This window comes from Neolamprologus brichardi, chromosome 7, assembly GCF_056152115.1.
Source record: "Neolamprologus brichardi isolate AB-2024 chromosome 7, ASM5615211v1, whole genome shotgun sequence".
Taxonomy (NCBI): domain Eukaryota; kingdom Metazoa; phylum Chordata; class Actinopteri; order Cichliformes; family Cichlidae; genus Neolamprologus; species Neolamprologus brichardi.
Genome location: NC_142110.1, coordinates 5,100,474 through 5,113,721, shown reverse-complemented (window position 1 = coordinate 5,113,721; position 13,248 = coordinate 5,100,474). Strand labels below are relative to the sequence as shown.

Here is a 13,248-nt window from a genome sequence, read left to right as displayed (position 1 = left end):
TAAACGTAGACTTTTATGCAACATTTAACGGGGTTTAGAGTTCAGACTGAACCCTGCACTATGCAGTATGTTTGCATTTATGATACATTTACAACATATAAGCACAGAACTGCAAGCTCTATAATCCTCACAACTCTCTACAGTGGTCAGGTGCAAAGGTCGTGTTTCTCCTTTCAATCAACCCAACACCACCATCTCTTGTTGAGGCATTCCCAGTCAGTTCGGACGTCCCAGGGCTCCTCGTCCTTTACCCACCTTCTCCGTTTCCTTCCCATACCAACTGCTCGTTATCAGTTTTGGCTGGGCTCTGTGTATGTATGTGTGTGTAAACATGCGTCGCCTTAGCAACAAGCTCTGCACCATAAAAGTATGCTCTAAATCTAAGAGAGAATCTCAGCGGAGGGGGCGAGCAAAGTGACCATCCCACCTATTTCTGTAGCTGCAGGGCACACATGTGCAGTCAATAAAGAAGGCCCGGCTGTCATTTATAGCATCTTGGCTGTAATCCTCTAATTAACACATCTACTATTCTCAGCCTTGTTACCCCGCTGAGGACCAGAGGAGGAGGAGAGGAGTATAAAGAGAGCGACAGCATGGTATTTCAGCATGCTATCAGCCAGCAGCTACTTTGTTTTGTTGCCGTCGGTTTCCACTGCTCAGAGTTTGCAGGTGTTAGAGCCTCTTGTGTTTCAAAGCTACTTTATGGCTTCGAGCCACACAGCCAGAACAACTAAGCCGAGGCGTGGATTCAAACTGAGGTGTGGGTTTAAAGCGTAGCGACCCCAGCTGACCACCGTGGCATGCCACACCTGTTCAAATGCAAATGGGAGAACAGTGCATGAGTGTGTGTTAAAACGGTGATTGTGTGGTGACGTGTGTTTATTCATAGTTTGACACTCTCCCAAAACCAGTGTCTGCATTTTTCACAAAGCTCATCATTAGGCCCATATCCTCTCGCGCCCTCTCTTGCAGTTGAACAGAGGATGACGTAAAGCTGTTCTCACCCATGTGTGATCATTCAGGGGTCTGCAGTGATGAGATGAGGTCAGTCAGCATGCAGCTGGCCCCCTAACTGGACATCTTGTATAAGCTTATTTGCCTTTTTTCTCTCTCTCTCTCTTTTTTTTGGAGCAGTGCGGTGACTTAATGTCATTGAAGTCCATCTGACCTAGTTTGAATGTAATCAGTGCACTGTGAAGTCTCAGCACGGGACAGAAGAGATAGAAAGGACGATCAACTGGCCTGAACATGGTTGTTTCCATACATCTATTATTTTCAGCCAAAGGTTGATTGGCATAAACGTGTGCTAAAAAGACGAGAAAGCAAGTCTGAATTATTGCAGAAACGCACAAAACACAATAGCCTCATATTAACTCGACAAACAGCTGTACCCGTTTGCTAACACTGAGTCTCTTCCAGTAGTTTTGTGAAGTTTTTTACTGCCTCGTTTCCATAACTGGACTTGTGGCCCGCGTGTTTGTCATTCCATAGTACCCGGAGTCTGTGGCCTGTCAAATGGATGGTGGCTGGCTGACCACGAGCTTGTTTGGTCTTTTCATCACCTCTAGTATTTCCTTCCTCTTTTGTCTGCTTTCATTTCTTTCTTTTTTCCATGCTTCTGCTCTGCTTTTGCTTTCTTTCTTCTCGCCTGGCTACCTTCACATCCTCCAGACAAAATCGCAGTGTCCAAACACAAACATGTTAGACATGAACCAGTGCAGGAAAAGTGGTGAAGTCACATACATTCCCTCACCTTGGGAGACAAATCAGCTGTCACAGCCTTAATTCCCTCTCCTGCAGTAAGCGTAATGTGCTCAGAGGATGCAGTACATTTAAGGCAATCAACCTAATGTAGGTATTTAGTTTCTACTCAGTAATAGATAGCACTGCATAGCTGTAGGAGTCTAATTATTGTAGATATGATATAATTATCATCGGGTAATCATCCCTAACGTCTCAAATGAATTAAATGAGAAAACAGGAAAACGGTTCATGTAGAAAAAATAAAAATAAAGCATGTTTCTGTTTGTTATGTATGACGGCATTTACAAAAACAAGTAATGCCAGTCAGTGAAAGGCTTCCAAAAGCCAAGCATTATCTCTCCCCTCTCTTTCATTGAGAACAAAGACAGTTAAATCTATAACGTAGCTGTTTGTTAACAGCGTGATAGCTGTGGTTTAGCTTCCATCCTACCCTGATAGAGGCCTGTTTTGTAGCTAGGCCCCTGAGGTGGCCGCATATTTGCTGGGTGAGTAAGGAATGTGGTTACATGCCTTAGACATTAGCTATGACGGAGCACTGGCTCCACAAGAGAGGGAGGTAGCAGAGGAGAAGGAGGGAGGGGAGGTTGGGTAGAGTCTGAGCTCACGGCAAGTGAGCTCATTCACCCCCAGAGCTCGAGGAGAGAGTGCAGCTCCGTCATCCTCTTTGCAGAGAGAGAGAGAGAGAGAGGAGGGAGGGAGAGGGAGGAGTGTAAGCCAGTGACTGAGCGAATGAGAGGAAAGGAGAGTGGAGCGGCACAACAATAGTGGGCTGCTCTTCTGGCTGTGGACTCACAGAGACAGAGAGAGCGCTCAGAGGAACACACAGACGCTCTGTAAACCAGCTGCAGGCAGATTACAACTGGCGTTTACATACAGGCGTTACAGGCTACTCACTTTTGTTTTTTCTCTGGCACTCTCTGTGGTCACCATTCTTCACAAGACCACAGAATTACCAAATATTGACGCAGGAGAATTTTAGGAATTTTTGTGGTCATTGCATGGGATTTTGGCCATTTGTTGACTCGAGGAGCGTGTCCACAGACATTTTGGACTAGTTTTTGTTCTGCTGGGTCCATTTGCTGAGGGTCACCGGCCGGACAGCTGGAACAGCTAACTTGACTTGAGAGGAGTTTTGTGGACTTGGGGTTTTTCAGCGGGCTCACCTTTGTCACTCCTCTGAGGAGAACAGAGTGCGTTCTGGGGGATGCCTCTGGATGTGGTGATTGCCCCAGCAGAGGACTGTTTTTGGCCGGACCTGCAGGACACAGACATGAGGCTGAAGATCAGGGTCCGCCGGATGAAGGAGGGGAGAGAGCTTCGAGGTGTGTATTCACCTGGAGGAAAAGGGATACGTGTGTCTGTGTGGGTGCAAGGTGATAAGATGCAACATGTTTGGATTGAAGTCCTGTGCGTTTGGCATACATGCAGAAGATGGAATGTGATTTATGATATGCATTGAGTTGCATGGCTATGAAATGCACGATTGCTGAATACATGCAGAAAAGGTGCGAACAAGGTGGAAAGCCACTGATAATAGTTTGTGCGCTGCAGATGAGTACAAAGACACAGTGGACTGTCAGGTATTTACCATTTCAAGCTTTATCCGAACGAAACGTAGCAGTGAAGTGAATGTTTAAGAGTTATTAGAGAGATGGGATTCTACATCAGGCTAAAAAAGAATTTATTAGGCGTAGCAAGCCAGACCTGAGAGTTGCTGTCCCATCTTTTGTTTTTGGACTTAATTTGTTTAGAGGTATAGAATAGGAAGAAAGGGGATTAAGAAGATGACATCATGAAGATGAGAAGCGATGAAGAGGGAAAAGAGGAGAGAAAAAGAGCTAGTGGGGGAGCGGATGAGAGCTGTGACCCATGGTATGACATAGTGCTCATGCTCTCGCAGCCTGTGGTCATTGAGATGTAAAATTATCACAAAGGCTCTTTCTTTCTCTCTTTCTTTTCCTCTGCTCTTGGCTTTTCTTTCTCGCTCCTGCTCACTCGCTCTCTCTGCAGAACGGTGTCTTGTGGAGATTATGTTATCAATATGTGTGCAGTGTGCACTGCAGGTGTTTAACATAACACCTTTTCACACAGAGCAATGAGGCAATGCAGAGCAATGGAAAAATCCTTTTTTATACGACAATACGGCATCGTGCACGTTGCACAAAATGTGTCTTTAGCTCGTCGTTTGCTCAAATTAATTTGCTGGTGTTGCAGTTGAACCTTTTGGATAACAGACGTACGTCTATTTAGACGGTACACGCGGGGCATTTTAGAGCACCGGCTCAAAGCGGTTATCTGCACCTGTCACTCTTCGCATGTGCACATGTGCATGTACGGGTTATATCTACACAAGCAGATTCTGCTGCTGTAAGTGTCAAATTCATGTGCTCGGAGAAAGCTGGGGTGGGTGGGGGATCACACGTTTGCCATCAGCAGATGAAAATAGAAGTATATGTGTCACAGGTACTGAGCACTTTAACACATCTCTGTGGAAATAGATTTGTCAATGCAGGCTAAATGATATGGTGGTTTATGGTCTTTTATTGCAGTAACACGGCGCTGCTGAAACAGTTGATCAAAGTGGAATATTCCTGCTATCTGTCCAGGAAGATAAAGAGCGATGAAGTTTAACCGTCAGCTAATATGACGTAAATATCGCGCTCTCATTCGCAAGCCATCATAAAGCCGATGCTGTGCATGAAAGCGATGACCTCATCCTACTATCTCATCCATGTTCTGTCAGTCTACACATTTTCTGTCACAAAAACCCACACAAGCGCACACACTTTCATTGCATCGTCAGGCCCCAGCACGGCCTTTGTGGAGCTGAAGTGGGACATGTGTGCAATGATGTCATGTGAGGAGGGTGAGGCGGGGAGGGGAGCGGGTACATTGAGATGCTAATGCCCCCCTCATAGTGGAGGGGACAGCTGGAGGGGCACAGAGGATGGCGTCATGTCTCCCCTGATATCAGAGAAAGAGAAAAATGATGGAGGGGGAGTGGGGTAGTCGTTCAATGCCCCCCCACCACCCCCTGGGCCTGAAAGCTTGTCTGTGTGCATGAACACGTCTGCTTTGTGTATTGCCCCCCCTACTCCATTAACAGACAAGTAAAAGAGTAAAACGGAGGCTGAAGCACACACACACACACACACACAGAGAGAAAGGGGGTGAGCTTGTGTTAGCAAGGAAGTCAATTGTACGAACAGCAGTGATGTAATAGCAGAGATCCCATTAAACCATAACTTCTAGGCAGGTGTTTTGTGGGCCTCTGTTCATTCGCTTATTCCACCCTCCATTCATCTTTTAGTTTTCTGCAGCAGCACAGCTCTGAGTCTGAATTTGATCTGCTTAGCAGACACACTTTTCACGTTAGCGAAACAATAGCCCATGCCTTCATACTGAAAGCTGGGTATTAATTTAGATGTGTGAAACGACTGGTGAGGAGAGGGACTGCTGCTCGCTGCCGGCAAACAAAGAAAGGCCTGAGCGCTCGCCTCTGACGGAGCAAGAGAGAGGAAAATAAGCAGTTGCTTAAATGATGAAGTGGGCAGAGAAAAACGGAAAAAGGAAGTCACCACTGCTGAGAGCTGCCGATGGCGACACAGTGCCCTCTTTCCCGGTTGTGGGTTTTCCTACTCCCCAAACTGCTTTTTTTCTTTTTTCTTTTTTCTTTTCGTTTCTTCTTTTAAAGAGTATGTTCAGAATTTAGTCACATCCTGCCAGAGTATGGTTTCATGATTTCAGTGTTTGAACTATAATGTGAGAAGCTCTGGTTTTTATTCCACAAAAACAAAACTGTAGGTTTAGGTTGGTATGCCTGTGGGAAATTGAACTCGTGAGTTTAACGCAGGGTGTCAGTTTCTGCTGATTATCACGAAGGTGAACTCATCTCTCCCATTTGACTTTCTGATGTCATCTTCGCAGACAGCTGGGCTGGTGTGTGTCACAGGGTATTTTCAGTGACCTCAGTGTGAGTGTACAGTATGTTTATATGTGTGCTTAGATAGGAATGAACGGATGTGTCATCCTTTTCTAATGGAGAATGTGAGGCCACGTCTTTTAGCTTTTTTGGTGTATGCGTGCATAAATCAGTGTGCTCATATGCCCTTGTTTCTTACCAGTATTTGGAGCAGGGTGGTGTCGGTGAGGGGAAGCAAATTGTCATCAACAACACTGCTTTTCCTTGTTGTCTTGGCAACCCTAAGTAGAGCAAGGTCAGGTGACGAGGTGGCAATAACACGCTATCTCCTGTGTGACTAATGTCCATTAGCACCAACCGTGTAAAGCTTTGACTACAAGGAAGGTGTTTGTAATTGTGCTGACGTAATGTCGCTGTAATAGCACTCGAAAAGCCAGAAGGCACACTCAGTCCCGCTTCCTTATCTCTGACTTCAGTCACTCTTTATGCCAGTAACCCCTTACTCACTCACAGGCAAACTCTAACTGGTCCAACTTTGTGCTTTTTTTGTGTTTATTTAACACGAGATTAGCGTGCTACGCTAGTCGGGACTACAATTATCAGTTCAGTCGATTCAGAATATTTCTGTTCGTGTGTTCATTTCCCTGCACACCCACACACACACAGACCGTGTGGAATGTCCTGTCTTCAGTCCTTCTAACAACTCTCTAACAATGTAAGCACATACAAAAGGAAATGCTTGCTGTGTGATGCAGCTATTCCTGTTGATCTGACTGTCTCCAGGAACATACCACTCCCTCACACAGATACAGTATATGCTATATGTAGTGCAATTTTTTTCCACACCAGCAGCCTGGGAACTAGGAAACCAGGAAACCTCCCTCTGCTTTATCAATTATCAGTGCTGTAGCACTGCCCGTAGTCTCGCTGCAAGGGGAGAAGCTATTGAGAAACAGTCTAGTGTGAACTCCACACTCTATCTGTTTAGTCTACGTTGTATAGGCCAAGAAAAGGTTTGATCATAGAGTCGTTGCCGTAACGGCAGCAATCCCTCAGCCTCCTCTTGAAAGTTATCTGATTGCTCCTTCTGCATCAAATGCCTCTCTACACTCCACCACCCATGTGGACTGTTGATGTCATCGCTCCGCTGGTTGCCATTAATAGCTGGAAACAGACGGGCCTTCTTCACTTTGCTCTTAAAGGAACATTGCACCCAGAATAGCACTAGGTCATCGGGATGCACCCGGCCTACTCACCGCTCAAAAGCTGTGCTGTTGTGAAATAGCACCACATACCAAAAGCTGCTCTCTTCTGTGGATTTGCACAACCTTTTTATGCAGCTCTGCTGTTTGTTGGGTGCACGCACATGAAACCGTGTGCTCCACATGTGTGCGTCTGTTTGTTTGCCAGTTGTTGTTACTCGAGTAGGGCAGCTGGGTGTGTGTTACAGGGGAAGGCAGCGTCCTGCTTGCACTGTGCTGTGTGTGCTACTTGGGGATAGTGATGTCATGTCTCACTCTCACTAAGTGAATGTGTAGGTATGTGTGTGTGTTAAGGTGTGTGCATGCACTGCATCCAGGATTGGGTCAGGGAAGGCTGAAGCTAGATTAGGCTCTAATCGTCTTTCTGGGACTCAAGGTTTCCTTGAAGCACTCCCTCTCCTCTCCACACGCCTCAGCGAGGTCAGCATCCAAAGAAGACCCTCTCCCTGTAGTTGTACAACTGCAGTACTGCAGACTATTAATGAGTCTGGGTACTTGTGTGTGTGTGAATTGAGTGGAGAGTGTGTTAATGTCAGTGAGAGTGAATATTGGGATATATTGACCGCAACAGTATGAGATCATTTCTTCAGATCGTATCTTCTTCGTCTTCTGTCGCGTGTGTGTGTGTGTGCGTTTGACCATGCATTAGTGTGTGTGTGTGCTTTTCAGCTGTCAGTGGAGATGTTACTGGGCCTCTGTCCTGGCCCTGCACCTGTGGCCTCTCTCATTCCCTCAGCCTGACGCAATGCTCTGCTACAGGACATGAGCTCATGCAGGAAACGGAGCCACACACACACGCACGCATACACATATGCCAAAAGTGGAGCCGCCTGCCTCTTAAAGGGCCAGACGCACATTCCTGGCCACCCAGCAGTTAACCTAACTCACTCACAGAAGCACAGAGAGCCCCTTTTTTTTCCAGCTCCTGCTGCTCTAAAGGGACCCAGACATTGTAGGCCAGATTCACCTTTTAAAGACTACTGAGCGTCTGCTAATGATGGTGGGGTGTTCGTGATGGAAGTCTTTGCAGAGCTCCCAGTGTGTGTGTGTTCGTGTGTGTCTAAATGGAAAAGCATTCATATGCCTAACCGCTTCTCTCCATCTCTTCTTTCCCTGCAGGAGGCTTTGCAGCTTTTTCCTCCTGTTTCCCCGGCCTGTGTGAAGGGAAGCCCGCCACTGCTCTACCTATGAGCTTGTCCCAGCCCTGCTTGCCTGTAGCGAACGTAGGGCCCACTCGCATCCTGCCTCACCTCTATTTGGGATCACAAAAAGACGTCCTCAATAAGGTATCATTTATTTTGGATATTTTGCCAGTAAAGAATGTCTGACTTGCTCTTACTCGCAATAAAGCGTGACGCTAAACCACGTACATGTCCCTCTCTGCAGGATCTGATGGCTCAGAATGGTATCACCTATGTGCTGAATGCCAGCAACACCTGCCCCAAGCCAGACTTTATCAGCGAAAGCCATTTCATGCGCATCCCAGTAAATGACAACTACTGTGAGAAGTTACTTCCATGGCTGGACAAAACGAACGAATTCATAGGTAAGGGCGCGTTCTGCGTTTTGTGTTTGGCTTGAAGGACACGTGGAGATGAGGAAGTGAATTAATCTCAAATTATGCATCAAAGAATGCAGTGATATTCTGTTATTAACCATGCACATGTAATATAGGTAAACTGTCTGCTTAGATGAACCCTTGTACTCTTTCAGGATATGTCTGTTTTTATTCAGTAGACACTGATTTTAACCCGAGTCTTCCTACTAAAAAGGAGACCTGTCAGTGGTATGCAGCGTTGCATGTATTTTCATATAGTTCTATATATTCATACTTATTTGTTTCCACCTCTTAACAGACAAAGCTAAGGTATCAAACTGCAGAGTCATTGTGCACTGCCTGGCTGGAATCTCACGTTCAGCAACCATCGCCATAGCATACATCATGAAGACAATGGGCCTATCGTCAGATGACGCCTACAGGTACACCTGCACTTCCCACCCATTAACAGCTGAGCTAAGGTGTCAGCGCCAGTAGAAAGACATCTCATTGTTGTCAGGTGGAATCTAACTCTTAGATCCCTGCCAGCAAGCGTAGTTTATACAAAAGGCTTAGCTTTGCCCTGTCAGGACAAGTCTGGCACACTATTATGTATTGTGAATCAGTAAAAGGGCTCACACCCTTTATATAGGTCATTAATTTAATCTTAGGAATTCAGATGTGATTTATTATAAAACCATTACCGCACTTCAGAACACAATTGCTTAGTTGTGTCTTGTTTTTTCTGCTGACAGATTCGTAAAGGACAGAAGACCGTCCATATCCCCCAACTTTAACTTCCTGGGTCAGTTGCTGGAGTTTGAGAAGGGCCTGCGATTACTCCAAGCTTTAACCTCCGATGACAAGAAATCTGAAAACAACACTAAGCAGAATTCAGAGGTTAACGGAGTCATCACGGGTTTCGAGATGAATGGTCATCATAGCAACTGTGACTCATCCGCCACAGATCCACACATCCCACCGGAACCCAAGCTGCCGTCACCCACCTCTCTCCAGCAAGGCTTCAATGGCCTGCACCTCTCTGCAGAGAGGATCATGGACACTAATCGACTCAAACGCTCCTTCTCCCTAGACATTAAGTCTGTCTATTCCCCTAACGGTCCCCACTGCCCCAACCTGGCACCCACACACTCTGAAGACGTCCCCAAGCTGTGCAAGCTTGACAGCCCAGGAAGAGGCATCTCCAATGGTGTCTGTTCTCAGTCTCCCGTCCTTGACAGCCCCAGCCCCTCTGATTCACCATTCCCCTCACCGGGCAGTGGGGGCAGCATAGGAGGCTTGGGATTCAGTGGAAGTGAAGGAGTCCATCGTTCTGGTTCTTCCTCATCCAGACCCAGAAGAAAAACCAAACAAAACTGCAGCAGTTCGCCGATCCACTCCCAACCACGCCAGCCTCCGCAGTCCCTCAACTTGCTGCTGGACCACAAGAGCCCCAGCCTGGAAGAAAACCTAAAGGGCTCCCTGCTCCTCTCATTACCTTCCCTGCCCACTGTGGGTTCTGGGGCTATGTGGACCAAACACAGAGACACTGTCCAAGCCACAACCCCCGTCACTCCAGTCACCCCGACTGCAGATGCTCCCTGGCACTTTGGAGCAGAGGAAGGTGGTCAGGGAGAGATGGAGCTGGGAGCAGGAGAGGTGGGGGGACAGGAGTCGTCGGTGAGGTTCGGTAGCAGCTCGGCGTATGTGGCGTTTGGGTGTAGCGAAGGTGTGCGGTTACGAGACAAATCCCAGAGGGAGAAGCCGTCAGCACCACAGACGCAGCGAGACCTCCGAGACTCTTCGTCGTCTTCGGCGGTGACAATGTCCACCAGCTCGAGTAACGGTGGGGCGGCATCTGAAAAGCAGTTCAAGCGGCGCAGCTGTCAGATGGAGTTTGAGGAGGGCATCTCCGAGACCAGGTCCAGGGAAGAACTGGGGAAAATCGGGAAGCAGTCAAGCTTCTCTGGGAGCATGGAGATCATAGAGGTATCCTGACAGATAATGGACATCATCAGAGCTGCCCCTTGGGGGCAAAAATGGACCTAGTTAGAGGGAGCGCAGGAAGAGGACATTCAAGGTGGAGCCGAGGAGTTGTTATTGGGGGGTTTTAAGCTCCCCTTACAGACAGTGTTAAAGACTCTAGTTGAGAGAAGGACAAATGCAAGCTGAGCGTTAATGTGAAAAGGTTAGCATTCGCACCTGGACAGACAGAGCCTCAGATGTGGTGCTTAGCAGACCATAACCATCCTGAAGTCTTGTACAAAAATGAAGAAAAATCTTGGGGGGGAGGTAAAGAGGACAAATCTAGGTACTGAACTCTTTATGTTTATGAGCTCTGTCCCAGACAAAATGAAACAACCCAGGGCAAATGTTGCATCCTTAATATATAGAATTCTTCCCTTATTTTGACAGAGTTGAGACACAAACTGCTTGCCTGTGGTCAAACGTAGCGTGTTTCAGTGGGTGTATAGCTTGTGATTTGAGCCAAGCCCGATGTTCTCTCTCCCGACGCTTCGCCCCGGTTTCGATAAGCCTCATAAGCTCGCACGGCTACGTTTGTCCCCCTTCCCAGTGGCTCTGCCTACTACAGGGAAAACAATAAAGGACTCCTTAACAGCACCATATCCTCACATCGCCACAGCACAAGGCAGAGAGATCCAAAGGACTTAATATTAAGGCGGTACTGCACCCTGACAATGAAGGATCCTCTGCATTTTGTTGATGAAAGACTATTTGAAGAATGGGCAGTGTTTCCCCCTCCTAAAGCACAGTGCGCCTTTCCTGACTTTGTTCCCTTGTTTCCAGTGTTAACAGCGTGATGGGACTGAGGTTTCCGGATGCTGATGAGGGTATGCGTTAATAACCCCTCAGCTCGCTATTAGACCCCCTCCGAGCCTCCTCCCACTCCTTCCAGTCACCAACTACGGTCGCCGCTGAGCATGCACCTGAGAGGCTGACTACAGACAGACGAATACTATATATACAATATGAATATATATAGCAATTTTAATGGACTTCTGTTTAGTTATAGTTTTAATTTATTGTATTGGTTCATTCTGGTAATGAGAAATAATATAATGTTTTGTGGATTTATTTCTTTTTTCTTTTGTTGAATTATAATTATTATTATTATTTGCTGTATGGTATTTATGAACACACACTCGAACGATTACACACATTCAACAAATTCAAGCAAAGCAATATGTGATGTTCCTTCTTTGGGGAGAGTGATGTATGATCCTGAGATGCACTTTTCTGCTTTTCTGGTAACAATTAGTCAAATTATCTTTCGCATCCTTGCAACATGATACTCCTAAAGCCAAGTTTTGACTCTTTTTTTTTTGTACTTAGAAGATGACACACACTCCCCTCTAATATCTTTTAAGGACAGCACTGCTGTTCTCGCTCATTTGCAGCGTGACTTCGTTGATTTCAATTGAGGGCTTAAGCGTTACCTAAAAAGACTGTTTTGTTTGTCTGCGTGGAGAGGGAGACAGAGTAGCCATGCGATCTCTGATCACTCACACACAGTGAAACATCCTCTGCCAGTTTCATGAGGGCTTGCATAACAACAGCTATATGCAAACAGACGTAATCTTTCACAAGTTTGAGATTTAAAGGCTGAGCGTCCTCCCTGAGCCAGCACATGTTTATCAGTCATCATCACAGTGCATCCACCAAAGCTGAAACCAACACACACACACATGCATACACACCTCACACTGTATGCCCTTATACTCACACATGTAAAGCCTAGCTCCCCTCCCTTCCACACACACACACACACCCTTTTGTTCATTCTCAGGGGATCTTTCAGTGAGCCAAGCCCGACACAGGGTACACAGCTGCTGGTACATCAGCACAATGCATGTCCATAAAGCTCCTTAGCTTTTCTTTCTGTCTGTTTTTTGTTTTCTTATTTCTTATTTTCCAAAGCTTTGATTAAAAACACCAGTAACAAAATGGAAAGGAAAAAAGTGAGGATCTTCGCATCCTGAGGTGAAAGACACGAATGCTCTCCTGGTGCGAGATGGTTATTTATTTATGATGTAAATGTGTTTATTTTTCCTTTGACCCTTGATTAGCTTTACTCTTTGGCAATCTCTGACTTTTGACCTTATGCTGCTGCAACTACAGTAAGTTCAGATAGATTCCTATGTTTCCCCCGGGGCTCAAGCAACCTTTCTTTTCCTCACCTCCCTCCTTATATTTTTTAAAAAACTGTTGTTAGAATTATTTATGACATGTAACAAGGATGATGCAGGCTGTCCCATTTGCTAAAATTATTATTATTATTGTTATTATTATTATTATTATTACTATGTTGTTGTGTAAATAGCAACGCATCTAAGAACACTGATGAATTTAGATGAGTTTTTAAAAGAAAATCCTGATACCTTAGGCTGCTTGATGCAAAAATACCTCAGGTTCTACTGAAAGGCTTTTCCTTCCCCTGTTCATGTTTTTGTGAAAATGAGACAAAAATACAGAAATGACAAAATACAAACTCCTCTCTGCTTCTTCTTCTTCTTTGTGTGTTTACATTGGGTGCGATCGGGGCTGGGGAGGGAATTCCACCAACAGATGAACAACACATTACGACATCCAGAGATGCAGAGGCTCAGTATTGATTTTCTGTTTAACAAACTCGTCTCTGACCACACAACAGGGCTTCATTGATTTTTTCTTCCTCTTGTTCCCCCGTCAGTGCCGGTGGCACATGGTTGCATATGCTGGTAGGGTTGTGAATTATTAAATGC

General features: G+C 46.0%; 1 protein-coding gene across 4 annotated transcripts in view; it reads left to right on the top strand.

The window, feature by feature from the left end:
- The window catches only part of dusp8a (dual specificity phosphatase 8a), a 43,230-nt gene extending 32,116 nt beyond the window's left edge, over positions 1 to 11,114 (top strand). For 3 of the 4 annotated variants that reach the window (XM_087842923.1, XM_087842925.1, XM_087842924.1), the window contains exons 4-7: positions 8,068 to 8,234; positions 8,335 to 8,494; positions 8,805 to 8,928; positions 9,241 to 11,114. In XM_087842923.1, coding sequence (XP_087699049.1) covers positions 8,068 to 8,234; positions 8,335 to 8,494; positions 8,805 to 8,928; positions 9,241 to 10,483 — 1,694 coding nt within the window. In that variant the 3' untranslated portion in view covers positions 10,484 to 11,114. Of the gene's footprint in view, positions 1 to 2,404; positions 3,087 to 8,067; positions 8,235 to 8,334; positions 8,495 to 8,804; positions 8,929 to 9,240 lie in introns of those variants that run through there. The other variant, XM_006789589.2, reaches the window with a different exon arrangement.
- The last annotated feature ends 2,134 nt before the right edge of the window (positions 11,115 to 13,248 follow it).